This window comes from Papaver somniferum, chromosome 5 (genome assembly GCF_003573695.1).
Source record: "Papaver somniferum cultivar HN1 chromosome 5, ASM357369v1, whole genome shotgun sequence".
Classification (NCBI taxonomy): domain Eukaryota; kingdom Viridiplantae; phylum Streptophyta; class Magnoliopsida; order Ranunculales; family Papaveraceae; genus Papaver; species Papaver somniferum.
Genome location: NC_039362.1, coordinates 178,733,731 through 178,755,446, shown reverse-complemented (window position 1 = coordinate 178,755,446; position 21,716 = coordinate 178,733,731). Strand labels below are relative to the sequence as shown.

The following is a 21,716-nucleotide window of genomic DNA, read 5'->3' as shown; positions in this document are numbered from 1 at the left end:
GATAATATTGTACCTATTTTCACTTTATCAGTTTCTTGTATTTCCTGTGGAAGTTGACAAGACCACACAGACACCAACTTTGCTTGCTCTTTGTTTAACTAGTTTATAACACCTCTTCCTCTATTCAATCACTGTAAACTCTCACTGTGAACTCTCAGTTTCTCTCTTCTAAAATATTTTCATTTCATTTCATATCATTTCTAGGGGTTTTGATTTTGATCAGGTAATGAAGAACACAAATGGGTTATTATAGTAAGTGGAATTATTGTTTTACCTAGGAACCTGGTGGATCAACAATCATCATCTTTTGAATCTTAGCATTATGGTATTTTCTCTCAAAACTGGATAAGAACTCCACGAAGCTATACATACTCGCAAGTGCCATCAAGTTCGTCATATGGTCAGCTACCATATACCAAATTGTAATTGGGATTCTACATCAGAGAGGAGTTCTACTGTCAAGTTTGATCATCATCAGTGGTTTCTAACATAAAAGGTGCTGCTAGAGTCTTCTCCTTGCTGTCCCGCCAAGCACATTTGGAATCATAGACTGCCATCAAAAGTCAGTTTCTTCTCATGGCAAATGCGGCTCAATAGAATAATTGGCACTATCGATCGACAGCTTAAATACAAGTGTAATGTCTTTCAATAGTCTGTGTTTGTTGTGTAATTCAGCTGATGAGGATGTCTGTCACCTGTTAATTCCTGTGTTCTAGCTTCAAAGACTTGTGTATAAATCAACTAAATTCAATGGTAAAAGCCATTAGCTAAGTATATATGTAGATTTTTGATGAAAAAAAAATGAGACAAGAGATCAAGATATTTCTATATAAATATGTTGTTCTACACTACCACTCTAGTGGTATAACTGAATCTGCAGCATCCAAGGAGACAAGACTGCGAGTAAGAAGTGTTGTTGTGAATCTATCACCTTTGAAATCTTCATTATTCAACCAACCCCATGTACCCGAACATAGCATGTAGATACATGGTTGTTTATATCTATCACGGGTATGATGATATGCTACGAATTCTCCATTGATATATTCAATTCTGTCAAAGTAAAAGTAGAAGCTCCAGTGGTCCGTTCCCACGGGAGACAACATTGAGTGCTTTTTAATCCAGCATCCAGTTTTATGGTCAAGCACCCATAAGAGCACATCAGTTTTTGACGAAGGATCCAAGAGGCCCAAATCTCCATCGAAATCTCGGTAAATTCTGTGCTGTGAAGATGGCATAACGGCTTCTACGGTGTGAAACTCCTCGGTTTCTGTATTGAATGCCGATATTGAGTCCGATAGGGTAGGGTTAACTTTGTTAAGAGACAAGTACATGGAACAATCTACCGTCCAGTAAAATATCCCGTTAATGAATATATGCGATCTTTCTCTACTTGGAGGATGAGAGAAGATTCCAACACTTCTTCTTTGCTTAGTTCGTAAGCTAAGAATCTGAAAGTTAACTTGTGCATTATCGCACCAGTGGCGGAACCTGGATTTCGAATAAGGGGGCTAAATTTTTTTTTCCAAAGTGAACTCCCATATGGTACTCAACCTGTATGGTGTTGCTAGCGAAAACGAAATTATTCGCCAAGTAATAATAAATAATGCTTTGTGTGCGGGTGATTCTATCACTTAGCATGTCATGCAAGTAAACCTAGTAGACATCGTAAGTATAACTTAGAAACATTACCTTGAATTCATGGCCTTTGCTTTAATAACAATGTTTGAAAATGATAACACCAATATGTATGGGGTCAAAAGAATTCCATTGTTTGAAATGTATACTTAGTGGCTCGGTAATTCAAGATCTCAGTTGGTTTCAACTCTACTGCAAATGCTATTGAGAACAATTTCGAAACTCTACTACAAATGTTTGTTTTTGAGAGCAATTTCGAAACTCAAAAACATTCGTAATAAATTTCTTGTGGGCTAACTGGGTGGACTAAATGTATTGGACTTGGTGGACTAAATGCATCGACTTGGTGGACTAGATTACAATTTATACGGAATTAGTGGGTAATTATATGCTTAAGTTGAAATTTCCTAAAATTTAGGGGGGGCTACAGCCAGGTTTAGTCAACCTGTGCTTCCGCCCCTGATGCCCCTGATACTTCTCGGAGAACCCTCTTCCTGCTGTGATCAGTCACCTTGCGGAAGTCTTCATACTTCCAACGCAGGGTTGGACTCATGTTGTTAGTTCGATAGTTGAATATTACTCCTCTTAGATTGGTGCACTCAGCATATACCTCTTTCAGATACAACACCAGTTTGACAATTCTGCTTTGACCCTTTCTAGTTCAGTATAGGAACCATAGGCGATCACTTTTGTGCCAAGAAGCATCACCAAGGTTAAGGCCACATACAGCTCCTGCGCTCTTGGTAGTATCAAACTTAACAAGTGCCCCGACTAAGATTGGAAAAATCATGCTCTTCATGCGCACATCATCCACAACAGCATTGGCTTGGTTCATCAATACAACTTCTTCGGCACTGAGTTTCTCTATTCTTTCTTTCAGATAATTGACATGTGTGCATCGTCCTCTGATGCATAGCAATTAATATATTAAAAAAAAGAAACCAACAACAACTACAACGACAGGAGAATCTTCAAAAGATGATGATTATTGTATAACATGATAATCATCTTCAACAGCAACATATTCTTGCAAATCTTTGATGTGAAAAACATGAGAATCATCCTCTGAAATAATTGTGTAACAATTAATATGCCGAAGAAAAAAAAAACGAGCCAAAAAAAGGGTAGAAGAATAGCTTACTGGAAGTCTTATTTCGTCTTGAGAGGAGATACCATGATGCTAGGATTGAAAAGATGATGATTATTGTTCCACCAGGTTCCCATGCAAAACAAGAATTCCATTCTCTATAATAACCCATTTGTGTTCTTCACTACCAGATTAAAATCAAAACCCCTAGAAATGATATGAAATGAAAATATTTTAGAAGAGAGAAACTGAGAGTTCACAGTGAGTGTATAGAGGAAGAGGTGATGAAGTTATGAACTAGTTAGACAAAGACCAAGCAAAGTTGGTCTCAGTGTGGTCTTGTCAACATCTATGCGAAATACAAGAAACTGATAAAGTGAAAGTAGGTTTAGTATGATCTAGTACGTACTATGACAGAGAGGAGACTAGCTAGAGTTCGTAGATTAGAAAAAGCAAACGAACGAAAAAGAAAAAAGAATTGACTACACAACAGCTACACTGTGCAACCTATTATTTTCTTTCAATCTAGGGCAGAGCAGATAATAGTTGATTCGATTGTCATAGGGTTCGCTGGAATTGGCGATAATAGATCTGATTTCCAATGCTTGCTAGTACTAGTACCTTATAAACTATGGATTTCATAGAACTTTATTGTGTAACACGAGGGAAACCTGTTTTTCTAAAAGAAAAAGAGAAAAAAAGAGACGCAAAAGCAGATTAAGGGGTCCAAATAACAAAAGAAAAATAAAAAATGTTATGTTGACAGTGGGATTTGAACCCACGCCCTTTCGGACCAGCGCCTTAAGCTGGCGCCTTAGACCAACTCGGCCATATCAACGTTATTGTTATTGCAGGCAAAATATATACCCCAATACATACTTCAGTAAGTGCTAAGCAACATTTGCAAAGAATATGAAGATGTAACAAGCCTGGCCATATTGTAGCAAAGCTAGAATCTTGTTTTTCCAATTGGAAAGGGTACATTATTATAGTAGAAGAAGCACAAAGCCACAAAGAGAATTAATCAGTGTACTATGCGTTTAATGTGTTTGTGTGTATATATAACCATGAGGCGGACTGGCATTTATCAAGGCATATGAGCTATCAAATGTTTGTTCTGTTTCTAGCTAAATTGCGGGTGCGGTTGAATCCGCGGATTTCAAAGTCCAACCGCAACCAAACCGTTAAAAGTGCGGATTTGAAAATCCCACCCGTGTCCGGCTCATAAATCTTGCGGATTGGGTTTCACCCGTAATTTTGGGGACGGTTACAGATGAAATCCGCGGTCCTCGATTTTTTGCTCACCCCTACTCCCCACTTCTTTTTCTCCTTGAGTAACAAAAATGTACTAGGTCTACAGATTTAGCAAGAGACAATGGATGAAACAAAGATGACAAGGGATAAAGCATAGAAACAATCCCCAGTTTTTCTTTTTCCACTCCAGCAATAAAAATCTGCAAGTCAAGGGACATTAAGAATGGAGAAGTAGGAGAGGTCCTTATGGAAATGATGTACTAGTCCTACCGGTGAAACCATAGGAGCTAAAATAATGCCTTGTATTCTTCACTGGCCTATCTATCCTGGATCACTTATCTTCGTTTCAGTCAGAAAACAGCATGCTTTAAGGATCTGAGAGAGGTAGAGGATCAAAACAAACCAAAATGTGTCCAGTCAGTGTGATCTGTTTCAGAGAGAACTCCGAGCAAGATTCAAAACAGACCAAGTTCATAACAAGCATGTAACAAACACTAATCATATTTTAGTCTCTTGATATGAGAGTACTAGATGCAACATGAATGTCGACAATTCACTTGACTAAACCGAACTCAACTAGCTAATAACCTGATATATACTCTGGATTCGTGACTCTTTCAGAGTTAAGTTTTACATGTTGCAGAGCACTAGTTAATGGATTTATGACACAAGTTGGAATACTACTTTACTTGCTACAGATGTAACATTTCATAAGTCTGTTAAGCATTACCAGAAAATTTGCAACATATCCGCAACTTACAACTAGTCTAAAACTCTAGTTCTATGCTCAGAAATTTACAATGTTTTTGAGAGAAAATCGAAATTCAGCAGTACCACATCCACTTTCCTAACGTATGGAAACCGTGTAAAAAAAATGCTCCCCATATAGAATGCAACAGTATCTACAGATGTATATATATCGAATTGTATGGAAGAAGAGACAGTGGAATCGTGGAAATACAAAATGATATAAAAAGACGAATTTGTTTACTGGAAGTCCAGTACTTACTATTGGATCTACTTCCCAAATCCGTGAAGACTAAAGGCCACATAGGTCACGGTGTTCCTGAACCAGGTTTATCACTTTCACGGCGAATCGATAAGGGAGAGGGGGGCTGCATGGTTCTGTCTTCATCTCCAGTTGAAGACCCTTCCAACAATACAGGCATATAACTACTTGCCGCATCATTCTCATTTGAAAATCTACTAGGGCTAGGGGAGTTCATCACCCCAGGGTTGGATGGGCTAGAGCTGCTCCGAAGTGGAGATCCTTGGCTCAATCTTGAGTGAACAGATCCACTCTCTCTAGCCAGAGGGGGCAGCAATGTTTGATCACCTCCATTCGTGTCTTTTCTGTAAAATTTGTCTTCCACAATATCATAGAGATCCCCAGTTCTTACCTCCTGAGCCAGAGAGCACCAACAACAGAAAAGCCACTGCATACAATCAGTAACTCCTGGTCTATGACAACAAAAGTTACTTGCAGGCAATTTGTATCGCTTCCTCATCTGAATCCTCCAGAAGCCCCCGTAGAGCAAACCAAACACACAAAGCACGATACCAGTATAACTCATCACTTGCTGGACTATATCATTATGGATATTAATCGCAGCCAGGTAAAAGATGAAGAAAGGAGCCGTACAAAAGAGAATGAAAGTTGCTATGTGAACATACATATTACCGAAACCAAGTCTTTCCATGTTCCATCCGAAAACACAGAAACTACAGAAAAGGGTGAGATATGCAAGTTTAATGTCCTCCCATAGATCAAAGAGTCCTCCACTCCACTCAGGATTGTTCTCAACAACCCTTTGATCGTCTCTTACTGCAAATGAGAATCTCTTTTCAAGAGATTTCCTTCTGTCAATGATAGGTTTATCACCCTGAGATTCAATGAGCTGATTTTGTGCTTCTACATCTGTTTCGCACTCGTAGTCCTTGCCAAGAGGGCTGACTATGGTGTATACTCCCGCAAATGCAACTGATCCTATAGCAACCGTTATGGTAATACCAACCCCAATGGCAGGTCGATCAGATCTACTGTATCCCAAATTGAGGCTACACAAAGCATACTGCGCAAAACAGTTCAAATTGAGCAGAACCACGACAAGCATCATGTGAGCCCATTCGTGCGGTTTACGAGTACCGTCCTTGCAGTAAATCTTCCGGAGTCTAGAAATATCTTCTGGCTTCCATCTACATAAAAGCACAAAGTGGTAAAACCGCTTTGGGTGCTGATACAAACACATAAGAGTGAAAAGGGCATTCAGGATTTGATTGTTCACTTCAAACCACGCATTTCTTGATGACTTCTTTGGTATTGCGTGGTTCAACATTCCTAACATAACCATGGCAAGAATAGCACCAGATACGGCAACAACTAATATCCAAACAAAAAGCGCCATGTTCATAGGGTCTCTAATCCATTCTTTACTTATTTTCTTCAGAGATTCCCAATTCATGTCTTTAGACAGGTGCATACTGAAGCGTTCTCGAAAAGTTTTAAAACTAGTAGAAGAAGGAACTGCACGTGAAACATCATCTCTGCCCTCTGCAATCTGCCGGAACTTAACTGAGGGCGAAAGCAACCTTTGTGTGGAAGAACTAATATTCAGAAACCCCAGAGATCTAAAGACATTCAAAAACCCTTTTTGTGTTTTTTCCTCATTTAATAGCCCCGTCCGGGATACTGAAATGTTAAGAGCTGTCTTCGGTTTAACTTTATCAGGCATCCCACTGTGTGATTCTATTTCTTCCTCAACTCCCTTTGCGCCTTTCACATCTCCATTAGAACTCATCCTACCATCAAACAAGCCGGTTTTTTATCAAGTTTCACACAAGCCAAAACATATAAACAGACTCTAAGATTGCACATAATAAAATTCTCACTTCTCACATACAAATTATACAAAATCCCCCTATAATACATCGACATTCTTCATTTCAATTCAACATAACCTCATCTAATTCCCTATTCAATAACTAAGATATTCATAATTCAACATAACCTCTCCTGGGCTCCCTAAGCTCTCTCTTAGGCTCCCTAGGCGCTAGGTAGAGTATTCCAACAAACCCCATTTCGGAAAAATCACAAAATTACTAACAAAAGCAAAGAATCTACTAGTAAAGAAAGGAAATCAGAAAGACCCATTGTTTCAAACTCAAGATTTTGCTCTCTAAACTTAAAGATCTACTTGAAAACCTAGGTTATAGTCCTAACATCATGATTTACGGTAACTCTAAAACAAATTCACCCAAATTATTCAAAACCCACCTCTTAAAACAAGAAATGAAGTTGAAAAAACTTAACAAAATCGAAAATTGAAGCCAAAAAAGTTAGGAAAGGGGTTATATACCTTGAGGTTCTGTACTTTACTTCTTCTTCTTGGTTATTTACTTCTTTCTTCAGTCCATGAACACACAGAAACGCCCCCAGACCCCAGAGAGATTAGTATTGCTGCTGCTGTTTGTTTAGATTTTTGGAAGGTAGAGAGGGAATCCTGTGATTCTTCTTCCCAAGTCTTTTCTGTCGACTCGACCAATGACATTTATTAAACAAAGCAACTACAAATAAAAGATAAATGCAGCAATTAAGGACTTAATTAATTAAGTTAAATATTATTATTATTCCTTAATTTAACTGCTGTCTAGATATTCTTTTTCATGTTGTCATCTCAATATCTGTCAGTACATGTGGCAGTGAAACAACAGTCCATGTCGACAACTTTGTCATTCAAAATTAGGCAAGATTATTTATCGTCGCGAAAGTATCACTGTATTACAGCGACATCACAGACCATTTCATCAAAATGAGAATCCAAATGACACTAATATGATAAGATCAAGTGACCCTCCGGGGACACATTGATCAACTCACGGAAAATCCGATGATAGTCTCCGAAAGCTAGTCCGGTAACACATCATTTTTACAGCCAATTTAAAACAAAAATTGAGATATTCGAAGGTGAGTTTATAACGTATTAATATCCTGGCGTTTTTAGGGGCCATCCCAAAGGATTTAGGGGCCATCAATTTATACCCAGCCAAAGACTCTAGTTAAGGGGTACCCTATATGATATTGAAGTTACATAAATGCCCTTCTGGTAAAACTGTATAAAAACCAAATCAAAAACAATTCTACTCATTTCAACTCTTCTTCTTCCAGTTTCATATTATCTTCCGATTGTGGAAGAAAAAAAAAATTCCTCGTTCAACCGAAACATCGCCGCGAATCGTAAAATCAAAACATCGTCGATTCGTTTATAAAACAATGGATAAGAGAAATGAAACCCACAGACCTAGAACCAAAAATGTTGCTCGGGGTATCGATCCAAACATTGGAATTTTAGCAAGAAATAAAGAAATTGTTGCTGCAAATGAAGAAGAACGCGAAGAAGAAGTACCCGGCAATGTAGTCGGTGGTGGCGATTCTGATAGTCAAACACTTCGTCAACTTCAAATGGCCCCAATTAGGTAAGAATCTATCATTTTTGGGGTTTATTTCGCTTTAATTCGTCGAATCGAGAAAAAAGATTTCTAGGGTTTTCGGTTATTTATCCAGATTCGGACGATATTCATGCTCATTTACTTCTGAATGTAGTCGTGTTCTTCATTTCTCAAGAACATCGACAGTATTCGGGAGAAAGATTTGATGATTATCTGCCGAATATTGGTGGCCATATCTTCCTGGATACAAACTGCTAATAATCGGTAGTTTAATGAATTTTTTGGCTACCGAATATATTTAAGTAGACACACGGTATTCGGAAGAACATTCACTACAGAATGTATATATTGAAAAAAATCTCAAAATTTCTGATATAGGAAAAATCCCATTTTGGGGCCAGTATTTATTCGGAAGACAATATAATGTTTTATACCTCCGATTGTGTAGGATAAAATTTTAGAGTTTCTGAACTCCAGTTGATGAATATTCGGTTGTAAACATGTTTAGTTATATTCTGATTGTTTTTTATTCGGAAACATTTGTGTCTTCTTACTTCCGAATTTGTACATTCGGGTTATAGTTGTGCACTTTGTCTTCCGATTGTGTAGGATGAAAAATTTACAGCTTCTGAATTCCAATTGATGTATATTCGGTTGCAAATATGTTTAGTTAGCTTCCGATTGTTTTGTATTCGGGAACAATATGTGTCTTTTTACGTCCGAATGTGTTTATTCGGGTTATATTTCCATACTTTGTCTTTCGATTGTATAGTTTGTAAATATTGTTCCTTTCTTTATTGTTTAGACAAAGTCGAGAAGGGAGGAATAAAGTGACAGCTAGTGCTAGGAGGGAAAGGAGTGCCAAAGATAATTCAAGTGCTCAACAAAGCGAACAAGAACAAAGCAGTCAACAAGGAGTGCAACCAAGTGTTGAACAACAAGGCAGTGAACAAGGGGTGCGACCAAGTGTTGAACAAGCCGCTCAAAAAAGTGCAGGACCAAGTGTTGAACCAGTTGATCCAGTGCCAAGAGTAGAAGAAGGACAACCAAGTGGTACCCAAAAATCCAAAAAAGGAAAAGATGTTGTAAGGAAGGATATTGCTAAGAAATCATCACATCTTGTCCCTCAGCACTTGAAGAAGAAGGGTATTCCAGCAGGCACAATCCTTGGACTACCAGCGGATGGAGGAAAATTGCTATTTGGATACAAAGACTCATGGGCCAGAGAAATATACGAAACCGAGGTAATAAAATTACTATTTTTTATTAATGTATTGTCTATGTGTTATATCGTAATATTTGTATTAAGGATTTTTTATGTACTTTAATAGGATCATCAAGATGCGGTCCGTCTACTCAAACCTACCGCCGAAGGTGGCAGTATCAAAGACAGGTAAAAGAACTCGAGCTTCATCGAGCGCTGAAGCTGCTCCAACTGAAGCTGATCCAACTGAAGGTGCTCAAACCCGTGGTCGTGCAGGACTGGGAGGTAGTCACGGTCGTAAAGTAAAGAAGAGCAGATAAATGACAATGATTTTTGTTGTACATTCGGAAATTTGTTTGGGTAACTAAGTTAGACAAGTTCAAATGACAATGATTTGTGTGGTATATTCGGAAGTTTTGGTAACTAATTTAACTTCCGATTATTTCAAAGACAAAATTTGAAAAGTATAAGTTTTTCCAAATTCTGATTTTGGGCCATCGTACATTCGGAATTTTATAAAAAACCTATCCTCCGAATATTACAAGTTCAAAACAAACCACGCCATGGCTCCAGGTGGTTCCAAGGGCCAATATTGAAGGTTGGACAGCCCAAAATCGGAAGTTTTGGTAACTAATTTAACTTCTGATTATTTCAAAGACAAAATTTGAAAAGTATAAGTTTTTCCAAATTCATATTTTTGGGCCATCGTACATTCGGAACTTTACAAAAAAATTATCCTCCGAATATTACAAGTTCAAAACAAACCACGCCATGGCTCCAGGTGGTTCCAAGGGACAATATTGAAGGTTAGACAACCCATATTTGGAAGTTTTGGTAACTAATTTAACATCCGATTATTTCAAAGACAAAATTTGAAAAGTATAAGTTTTTCCAAATTCAGATTTTTGGGTCATCGTACATTCGGAACTTTACAAAAAAATTATCCTCCGAATATTACAAGTTCAAAACAAACCACGCCATGGCTCCAGGTGGTTCCAAGGGCCAATATTGAAGGTTAGACAGCCCATATTCGGAAGTTTTGGTAACTAATTTAACTTCTGATTATTTCAAAGACAAAATTTGAAAAGTATAAGTTTTTCCAAATTCTGATTTTTGGGCCATCGTACATTCGGAACTTTACAAAAAAATTATCCTCCGAATATTACAAGTTCAAAACAAACCACGCCATGGCTCCAGGTGGTTCCAAGGGACAATATTGAAGGTTAGACAGCCCATATTCGGAAGTTTTGGTAACTAATTTAACTTCCGATTATTTCAAAGACAAAATTTGAAAAGTATAAGTTTTTCCCAAATTCTGATTTTTGGGCCATCGTACATTCGGAACTTTACAAAAAAATTATCCTCCGAATATTACAAGTTCAAAACAAACCATGCCATGGCTCCAGGTGGTTCCAAGGGCCAATATTGAAGGTTAGACAGCCCATATTCGGAAGTTTTGGTAACTAATTTAACTTCCGATTATTTCAAAGACAAAATTTGAAAAGTATAAGTTTTTCCAAATTCTGATTTTTGGGCCATCGTACATTCGGAACTTTACAAAAAACCTATCCTCCGAATATCACAAGTTCAAAACAAACCACGCCATGGCTCCAGGTTGTTCCAAGGGCCAATATTGAAGGTTAGACTTCCCATATTCGGAAGTTTTGGTAACTAATTTAACTTCCGATTATTTCAAAGACAAAATTTGAAAAGTATAAGTTTTTCCAAATTCTGATTTTTGGGCCATCGTACATTCGGAACTTTACAAAAAACCTATCCTCCGAATATTACAAGTTCAAAACAAACCACGCCATGGCTCCAGGTGGTTTCAAGGGCCAATATTGAAGGTTAGACAGCCCATATTCGGAAGTTTTGGTAACTAATTTAACTTCCGATTATTTCAAAGACAAAATTTGAAAAGTATAAGTTTTTCCAAATTCTGATTTTTGGGCCATCGTACATTCGGAACTTTACAAAAAACCTATCCTCCGAATATTACAAGTTCAAAACAAACCACGCCATGGCTCCAGGTGGTTCCAAGGGCCAATATTGAAGGTTAGACAGCCCATATTCGGAAGTTTTGGTAACTAATTTAACTTCCGATTATTTCAAAGACAAAATTTGAAAAGTATAAGTTTTTCCAAATTCTGATTTTTGGGCCATCGTACATTCGGAACTTTACAAAAACCTATCCTCCGAATATTACAAGTTCAAAACAAACCACGCCATGGCTCCAGGTGGTTCCAAGGGCCAATATTGAAGGTTAGACAGCCCATATTCGGAAGATTTGGTAACTAATTTAACTTCCGATTATTTCAAAGACAAAATTTGAAAAGTATAAGTTTTTCCAAATTCTGATTTTTGGGCCATCGTACATTCGGAACTTTACAAAAAACCTATCCTCCGAATATTACAAGTTCAAAACAAACCACGCCATGGCTCCAGGTGGTTCCAAGGGCCAATATTGAAGGTTAGACAGCCCATATTCGGAAGTTTTGGTAACTAATTTAACTTCCGATTAATTCAAAGACAAAATTTGAAAAGTATAAGTTTTTCCCAAATTATGATTTTTGGGCCATCGTACATTCGGAACTTTACAAAAAAATTATCCTCCGAATATTACAAGTTCAAAACAAACCACGCCATGGCTCCAGGTGGTTCCAAGGGCCAATATTGAAGGTTAGACAACCCATATTCGGAAGTTTTGGTAACTAATTTAACTTCCGATTATTTCAAAGACAAAATTTGAAAAGTATAAGTTTTTCCAAATTCTGATTTTTGGGCCATCGTACATTCGGAACTTTACAAAAAAATTATCCTCCGAATATTACAAGTTCAAAACAAACCACGCCATGGCTCCAGGTGGTTCCAAGGGCCAATATTGAAGGTTAGACAGCCCATAATCGGAAGTTTTGGTAACTAATTTAACTTCCGATTATTTCAAAGACAAAATTTGAAAAGTATAAGTTTTTCCAAATTCAGATTTTTGGGTCATCGTACATTCGGAACTTTACAAAAAAATTATCCTCTGAATATTACAAGTTCAAAACAAACCACGCCATGGCTCCAGGTGGTTCCAAGGGCCAATATTGAAGGTTAGACAGCCCATATTCGGAAGTTTTGGTAACTATTTAACATCCGATTATTTCAAAGACAAAATTTGAAAAGTATAAGTTTTTCCAAATTCAGATTTTTGGGCCATCGTACATTCGGAACTTTACAAAAAAATTATCCTCCGAATATTACAAGTTCAAAACAAACCACGCCATGGCTCCAGGTGGTTCCAAGGGCCAATATTGAAGTTTAGACAGCCCATATTCGGAAGTTTTGGTAACTAATTTAACTTCCGATTATTTCAAAGACAAAATTTGAAAAGTATAAGTTTTTCCAAATTCTGATTTTTGGGCCATCGTACATTCGGAACTTTACAAAAAAATTATCCTCCGAATATTAAAAGTTCAAAACAAACCATAATCGGAAGGTTTAGTTTTTATTACCCTTTCGATTATTCTATGTAAAAAAACTGTTTCCTGGAACCAAACAACACCATAATCGGAAAGAAAGTTGACTCATAACATAATCGAATATTACAATCGGTAGGTTGTTTAACAAAATAATCTACCGATTTCGTATAATCGGCTAGTTTTTATATTAATAATACTCCGATTACATCCATTACATAAAATTCAAACGGCCTTAACCTTACAATTTCGTCAAAAGCACCTAAATACATACTCCTAATTGACCATAAAAGTATTAAAACAGATCATAACTTCCAGTGACCATAGAAATTGTCCCTCTTGATTTTGTAGCATCCTTCATGTTCAAATCGTTTCCCGTAGAGGTCCACATACCGGCGATCCGCAAGATTTCTCTGAAATTACGAATGAGTAACAAGTTAGTACTAACTTTTGTTAATGTGAGTTGGAGTTACAGAGATACTTACTCGTTTTTCATACGTCCACCAAGGAAAAGCGTTCCTAACAAACCGTTCCTCATCTTCAAGTTTGTCAATCTCCTTATCGAGCGCATTCTTTCTCATCTTAATGTCATTGGATGATCTTCGAATTCGATTACCATCTAAGGCCTCAAATACCATTAAGATACGGTTCCATATCTGCTCTTCGGATTCCGATTTGTGGAGCTTGTGAACACGATCATGAGCAGTTACCACAACCCACGCTTTATAAATAGCATAATCTTCTTCTTCGGCAAAAGAAATATCCATGTTTTTTGTTATGAAAATTAAAACTAAAGAGAGGAAAGAGTTTGGTGCAATTGGGGTGATAGATATGAGTTTCTTCATATAGGTTTAGGGTCCAACTGCTCTTTTTGTTTTTCCCAAAAACTCCAACGGCTAATTTGACGAAAGTTGAATGTGGAGAAACCAATAATCGATAGGTATTGTATTTAGCATATCTACCGATTATGGTAGCTTTCAAAATTTGAGTTTGGGGCAAATTATAATCGGTAGGTTTTGTAATATATTTAACTCCCGATTAACGCTGCATCCAAAACACGAACCAAGTGGTTATGGTTGGATGTGTACACTCAAAACATATGGAATATGGCAAGGGTTCGATCTGTGGCTCCTTATAATCAGTAGGTTGTTAAGTTGTATTCCCTTCCGCTTATAGCAGCCTTCACCTTCTTCTCTATAACTCTAACAACTCACAAATGAAAAAGAAATGGAAAAAATGAAACAAAAATCATTCTAATACTGCACCGATTACAATCGGAAGTCTGGGAAATATTTTGGCTTCCGATTGCAATCGGAGGATAACAATGTTATCATATCCTCCGAATATATAAGGGTAATTTTGTCATTACGAATTACGCGAGATAAGGGCTGGCTACATTTTCCCTTTGGGTGACCTTTTTTATTTTATTGTTGGCCCCTAAATCCTTTCGAGTGGCCCCTAAAAACGCCATGATTAATATGTCTGGCATTTCCTTTTTTTTTTCCCTTTGTACATATTGGGATGCACCTATTTGGTTTACATTGCGTGTTAAATGTTGAATAAAAAGTTTACATGTGAAAAGATATTTTATATTAGTAAATATGAGGGTGGGGTTTTAAGTAGCTGGGAGAACAAAGACATTGTAAAGGATGTTTTGTCCCAGTGGTTGGTGTAGTTTTGAATCTTTTTGATTAGAAGACTTTCATTAAATTTCTAAGCTTTATCTTTAAATGAACCTAGCCCAACGCTTTAAGACCTGTCCCTAGCAAGCAAGCAAGCAACAAAGAGGAATTCTTCAAAGAGTAAACAAACCAGATATTATCCCAGCTAGATACAATCATACAAGCCAAAATCAAGAGGGATTGATTGAGAAGTTGCCAGTGTGTTTCACCGGAGAAAATGAGATCTGCTAAGCTAAGCACCATAAAGTTAACTCAGATTATGAATATCAAGATCATGAATCTCAAATTCAATTCTTCCAAACCACATTCTAGTCTGTATGACTTTTCTGTATCAGTACAACACAATATAGATATCATTCGTGAATGGAAAGATTACCAGAAAAATAAGTAATCAATCTTTTTAATATGCACAGAAGTTCCAAACTGCAAACCCGGACCAAGAGAAGATAGATAAAGCACAAGAATTCTAAAGTACAACCCCTAACACGTCATGAGGAAAATTTTAAGTAAGATCCTCATCATCATCCATCTCCTTGGCCTTCAGCTTTTCCTTTACTCTCAACAGAAGAGTGGTCTTCCAAGCGTCCTGCGTCATAGAAAAAGGGCCATTATATGGTGATTACTAAAAATGGCGGCATTATGGACTACTGGAAGGCACACAAAGGGATTCAGCTTTATGAATACTCAGAAGAGGGGTTTCGTTAAGTTGGGTATGAAATGAATTGTTCAAACAAAACGGGCGTATAGAGTTTTAACTTGAGACATCTTTATTGTATTGTTACTAAGATCAGCATATATGACAGCACTGAGGGACATACCAGTCTGGTCATGCTATCAAATTCTTTGACAACATCAGTAAACCTCTGGACATCTTCTTCATCGACTGAAGCAGCCAAGTCCTGCAATATTACCAAAAAGTTCCATCTTAGCTGGGAATATTTTTCAATCCATGTATCATAAAACGCTAAAGATAGAGCAACAAATAATCACAAAGTGGAACATATAAACCTAGAAAAGGTCACTTATAGTCTTCTCAGTTAAGCTAATCCATCTTTTACCATTTGGAGATGTATAATCTTAAATCAAAGCTAATCCATCTTTTATGCGAAAGACAGGAAAATGTGGAACAAATGTCACAAAAGCAACTACTTACAGCCAAAAATTTGTATTCGCGTGTTCCTGAAAAAGTTGGATCCATTTCCTGCACAAGCAAATACAGAATCTGATTAGATCGAGATTTACATTACAGTGAAATTGCAGATGCAGAATCAGAAATAGATTAGACCTCATAGCGCTCCAGTGCATTTGTTATGGCAACAACATCGACTTTACAGAGGTGGCAAAGACCAGCATTGAGAAGATAACCTTTCACGCTGTACTTCAAAAGATTATTGTTGAGGGATTGTTTTGCTACATCTTCATAAATCTCAATTGCCCTAGGATACCTGGAAATACAACAGATAAGTTTGTCTTGTTCAAGGCTCCATAGAATCATGCGTAACAACAACATCTAACAGTTTGAGGTAATGATACCATGTAACACTGGCATGGTAAACAAAAACCTCTAAAAGAAGAAATGATGACAAATGGAATATTCCACAAAAATAAATCAAATTTATTATGACATGGTGTCAGCCGGGTGACTTACTGTTCCAGTTGAGCAGAAAACTGAGCAACCTTCTGCTTGCACTGATTTGCGGATGTGGAGACTTCCTCACTTTGGAACAAATCAGCTGCCCGTTCAAAATAAGCAATAGACTTCTCAAAGTCCTGTTCAACTTCGCACAACTCCCCAATTTCCTGCATACACGGAAATCAAAGTCATCAGCTATCTTGAAGTTTCAACAGTGCATGTTGTAACCTGATTCAGTTAAACTACTATTCCAAAGAAATCAAAATGGTTCACCTTGCAATATCTGGCAGCCATATTGAACCTGCCAATTTCCATGAATTGATTCACTGCCTGATCAAAGCATGACATGGCATCTACAAAGTGCACAAAAAAATTTCAGAATAAAAGAAGCAAATGAAGATACAAATTGCTTAGGATAATATTCAGATATCAAAATATTCCCCTCTCAAGATTTGGGAACCATTAGAACTAACTTTTCAGTGAACTATACCTTCGAGTCAAACTCAGCAACAATGAAAATGCAAACAACACATCAACATCTCCCGTTCAAAATGGTAAACAACTCTAGCTCAGAATAGAGTACTAGGTGTGTCCCCATAATGAAGTGCATAATAACATTGATAAACACAATATAAGGTAGAATTTCAATCCACAGATGATGGCAAGAAGACAGGAACTTCTCAACACTTAGAAATAAGTAGGACAACCCATTTTCTGCTTGTCAACTAACTTGAAAACTTGTACCTATGATAAAAATTTCTTTCCCAAAAAGCACGGCATTACATCTGTAACTTCCTAAAGCAAAGCATGGCCACATATCGGAAATACTAATAGCAAGAATGTTTAATCGTAACGTTTTAACTTGTTACAAGGTATAGATCCATGAAACACAACTATAAACTAATAAAATAATCACACCTTTAGCAGAGATCTTTTTATAGCTGTTTGCCGCATCCACATAAGCTGAAGCAGCTTCATGCTTGCTATCCAACTACAACCAAGATACAATCCTCATTACATCGTCAAGACGTACGTAAAGTGACTGCAAATGCAGATAGATCAATCTAGTTCAAAATAGCTCACCTTCAAGTGACAACCAGCCAGCTTAAGATAAACTGCTGCAGCTTTATCCCCTGTAACAAACACCGGTTCTTATAATCAAACACATCAAGTTCAAAAAGGTATCAAGTCCTAGCTAATTCATTCCCAAATTAGAAACATAGCTACGTAATTCGACCAACACAAAAATCATTCGTCAATCAAATCACAGGCGGAATAACTGAAAATCTAAGATTCTGGTTGAATCCTCTTTTGACACAATAATATTAATTTCAAATCTTTTGAATGACAACAGTGAATTCCAGTCGAAACAGATTCTTAGTTTTTCAGGTTTATCATGTTAGTAGATTTACTATGCGTATCGTCTCCTAGACCTAACCCAGTGGTAACACCCATAGTTGAACTCATTACTTATCCTCATTTGTCTGTTTCTCAATCTCTTTTTGTTTCCACGGTATAAAATTTTATTAATCACCAAAATAACCAAGCTCTTGGAAAAGGGAACACCCAATACAAGCAACAAAGCTAACAACTAAAAGCAACTTCTCATTCTCAGCACATGTACCAACTTCTCATTTTGATAAAGCAGTATCCATTAGTGTAAGATTTATGCAAGTGACTTGCTGTTTTTGAAACAACATCATCCACAAAATTTATAGTATCTTTTCAAACTGATTTAGTTGTTCACTGAGCTACTTCAAAAGTTACCATAAGCTACATATGAAACTAAACTATGAGAATCCAAACTTATGAACAATCAAGACAAATATTTATGTGAATCAACAATCAAGACAAATACTGAAATGAAGCTTGGTTGTTCAATGCACTTCCCTTCAAACAACACACCAGAATCAACAAGGTTCTTCTAATTTGAACTAACCATCCCAGAAATCACACATTATACACAGAAATAAATCAAATTCCAATCAACACAGAGACTGCAATACATTAAGTATACAGAATCAGTGAAGATCTAAACTAATCGATTTCTCTTAAACCTCAATCAAGACCTAGATTCAGTATAATCTAATCGAGAAATCGATCAAGAAAAACTTAGAGCAGCTTAAAAAAATTCGAAAAACATGAGAATCGCATCGGAAACGCTAAGATTAATGAGATGAGATGAGAGTTTTTCCTTACATGCTTTAGCTATTTTGTAGCAATTAGCAGCTTTCTCATAAAATTCAGCAGCATCTTCATATTTAGAACCAAATACGGCCCATCCATTGATCTTTTTCTCGGCTTTCTTCTCGAGTTCCTCTCCTTTTGCTATATCCGCCATTGAAATTTCTTCTTTCTCTGAAAGACTTCGATGGAGAGAAGAAGAAGAAAGAAGTTGGTAAATAACTCAAAAGACGGAGAGAGAAAGGGGGTGAGAAAACAATAAAACCGTGTTTGTTTTTTTCTTGGTTTCGTGTCGGGTTAGGTGTCATTAGATGACGATGATACATGTTTGCGCATATCTCTAGGAGGATTGGTTCTTTGGACCGGGCTACTAAGCCCGTGGGCTAAGCTCGTCGATTTCGACCTTGCTGCAGCTGGGGCATTAGGGGCTGGTCCAGATAGGGCACATTATGTGTCACAATCTTAATGGTGAAGAGGGGAATGATTTAAGATTTGGATTGATTGTCCCCGATCTGACCTATGTTAGTTGTCCGAATTATAGAGTTTTCCCTTCGAATTACGACTAGGACTTGTAAGAAAAATCGTATCTTGCATTTATTTTTTTCAATTTACCTTATTTTGAAAAAGGCATAAAAATCACTAGGAGTGCTCCAAAGGAGTTATCAGATATTGATAATGAACTTTTATGCATGTCTCTAGGAATGGTTTTTTAGAGTTTGAACTGGGCTATTAATATCATGACTCATCTAGATCTGGCAAAATGTATTTGTTTTTTGAATCCAAAATGAACCAACTGATTCAGAATTGACTCAAAAAATACACGAGCCAGTAGCTTCGTCCCATATATCTGGAACAGTTTGTCCCTTAGTCAAATGAGATCAAATTAGGGATTAGCTCTCGAGTAGCGAGTCAGATCTACTAAAAGACAAATTATTTGACATCTGACTCGAATCTAGGGATTAGCTCTAATTCGAGTAGCTAGTCATATCTCACAAAAACTTAAAAGAAAATATTGTTTGACATCTGACTCGGATCCAGGAATTAGCTCTGAATCGAATAGCAAGTCGGAACTCACAAAAACTAAAAGACAAACTGTTTGACATCTGAATAGCGAGTCGGATCACATAAAATATTAAAAGACAAATTGTTTGACATCCGACTCGAATCCAGGGATTAGCTAGCTCTGAATCGAATAGCTAGTCAGATCTCATAAAAACTAAAAGACAAACTGTTCTACATCTCACTTGGATCCAGACACTGAATCAGGGGCACACAAACATGCTATAAGCCAGTGGTCTCAGCCGGATTCCTGGGAAACTAATAGTTGTTTTTCTTTTCTTTTAGAAAGATATGCATATGGGTTTCAGGATGAATACACAATATGGAACCATTTTTCAGTAGAAGCGTATAAAATATGCATAAACACACACAAATGATAGAAGAGATTAGGAGAATTTCTAAATAACATCAAGTTAAAATGTTGTTTAGACATGTGGGATAATTAGGATGATTTTGTTCAATTCGCTCCAACATTATGTGTTGGTCCTGCTAAGTGAGTCGATTATAATACAATTCTTCCAAGTTCCTGAACACAAACCGCCCCTCCCTAATAACAAAAGCTCTTAATATGACAGAGTAGTATATGACTTAAATCCAATCTATGTTGATGTTAGTTTTCTCAGGTATTTACTTTTCGCTGCCACTGTCATGCCTAACTTTGATCAGAGTTTAAGTTTTCCATCTCCTTGGCCTTCAGCTTTTCCTCTACTCTCATTAGAAGTGTGGTCTTCCAAGAGTCATGCATTCACGAAAAGACCCATAAAAAAATGATTAATGATTCCTAAGACTGTCTGATGTTAAATGACTGAACTGAAAATCCAAGCATTCCGGGAACTACTGGAAGGGTAGAGAAATGGATTTTTTCAAGAAAAACTATTCAGAAGAGCGGCTTTGTTGAACAGAATTGGGATATTATAGAAAAGAGTGTTAACTTGAAGCATCTGTACTGTAATGTATTTGGATCTACATATATAAAAGCTCTGAGAGGAATACCTGTTTCGTCATGCTATCGAATTTTTTGACAACATCAGTAAACTTCTGGACATCTTCCTCATCAACTGAAGCAGCCAAGTCCTGCCATATTGTTGCGTCTGTAACAATAAAACACTCAAGGAAAATGTTAGAAAGATGTAAGAATAAAAGGATTAATTTCTGGAAAGTAAATAGACACTCAATTGGACTGCAAACAGAGGACAGAGTCATGTGTTCAACACGTTGCCCTTAACACGATATTTGACCGGTACGCCTCAAGAATGAGTGATGCCTATACCCTGTGGTCAAGTTCGTATCCAGGATAAAACTGCTCGTTGCAAGCACTGTTAGCAATACAGTACTTGCCCACTCTTACGACCTCAACAACAATTGCGCACGGAATGAAAAATAAAGGACCACACAGGGGGAGAAGACGAAAAGAAGAGGATAGTAGCTCTTCTGGACACAAAACGAAATGAGAGAAAGTGATCGCTTTATATAGGGGAGAATAGAGAGAGGTCTCATAAACGCGCATTAAAACAATTTCAATTAATTCAGATTTTTCCAGCGGTTTGAAACGTTCATGCGTCATTATATTTGATATAAAACGTTCATGCAAATTTAAATTTGAAATAAAAACGTTCATGCAAATTTAAGTTTGATATAAAACTTTCATGCAAATTAATGTTGATATAACGTTCATGCATAAACATAATGTCGCCCAAAGATTTATTTTGTTTGAAATCTTTTAAGTATTAATTCAAAAATTCAAAAGAAGTTTTGCCAAAAAAAATCACACCCACACCCACACCCGAGCCCGACCCGCACGGACGGCGGCGCCGTGCGTGCTTCGGTGCGAAGCACCGCGCGTGTGTGAAAATGTGTGATTGCACCAACTAGCCCATTGCCTAAGTCCTCTCCCTCGCACAAAAGTGCTAATGACCCAAGGGACACTATAATATCAAAATTTTCAATACTTATGGAGAGGTATCATCTTTAGTTTTCCCTATGTGGGACTAAAGGTTCATTCACAAATAGTGAAAATGAGCTAGTGTCCTTAGTGACCAATATATCCTAAGTTCCAATCCCACCAAGA

The 21,716-nt window shown here is 37.1% G+C and overlaps 2 protein-coding genes and 1 non-coding gene across 3 annotated transcripts; all 3 read right to left on the bottom strand.

The window, feature by feature from the left end:
* Positions 1 to 3,482: 3,482 nt before the first annotated feature.
* Positions 3,483 to 3,563, bottom strand: TRNAL-AAG. Its single transcript has one exon. It is a non-coding gene; the product is annotated as a tRNA-Leu (tRNA).
* Positions 3,564 to 4,761: 1,198 nt separating this feature from the next.
* Positions 4,762 to 7,507, bottom strand: LOC113283804. Its single transcript, XM_026533187.1, has 2 exons — positions 7,336 to 7,507; positions 4,762 to 6,778 (listed from the first exon to the last, which is right to left on the bottom strand). Exon 2 carries the CDS (start codon positions 6,775 to 6,777, stop codon positions 5,035 to 5,037), a length of 1,743 nt encoding a protein of 580 aa, XP_026388972.1. The 5' UTR covers position 6,778; positions 7,336 to 7,507; the 3' UTR covers positions 4,762 to 5,034.
* A 7,501-nt stretch (positions 7,508 to 15,008) lies between these two features.
* Positions 15,009 to 18,826, bottom strand: LOC113283803 (alpha-soluble NSF attachment protein 2-like). Its single transcript, XM_026533186.1, has 9 exons — positions 18,605 to 18,826; positions 17,489 to 17,538; positions 17,324 to 17,396; positions 16,679 to 16,758; positions 16,421 to 16,572; positions 16,058 to 16,217; positions 15,926 to 15,973; positions 15,591 to 15,671; positions 15,009 to 15,358 (listed from the first exon to the last, which is right to left on the bottom strand). The coding sequence occupies exons 1-9, from the start codon at positions 18,744 to 18,746 to the stop codon at positions 15,275 to 15,277; spliced, it is 870 nt and encodes a 289-aa protein (XP_026388971.1). The 5' UTR covers positions 18,747 to 18,826; the 3' UTR covers positions 15,009 to 15,274.
* Between the last annotated feature and the right edge of the window lie 2,890 nt (positions 18,827 to 21,716).

What these genes read in the sequence shown, in the direction of transcription:
- LOC113283804 (XM_026533187.1), bottom strand. Translation starts at nt 6,777, where the DNA reads ATGAGTTCTAATGGAGATGTGAAAGGCGCAAAGGGAGTTGAGGAAGAA.
- LOC113283803 (XM_026533186.1), bottom strand. Translation starts at nt 18,746, where the DNA reads ATGGCGGATATAGCAAAAGGAGAGGAACTCGAGAAGAAAGCCGAGAAA. An exon ending in CTACAAAATAGCTAAAGCAT is followed by an intron (nt 17,539 to 18,604) that starts GTAAGGAAAAAC and finishes TGTTTGTTACAG; the next exon opens with GGGATAAAGCTGCAGCAGTT. An exon ending in GCGAATACAAATTTTTGGCT is followed by an intron (nt 15,672 to 15,925) that starts GTAAGTAGTTGC and finishes GTAATATTGCAG; the next exon opens with GACTTGGCTGCTTCAGTCGA.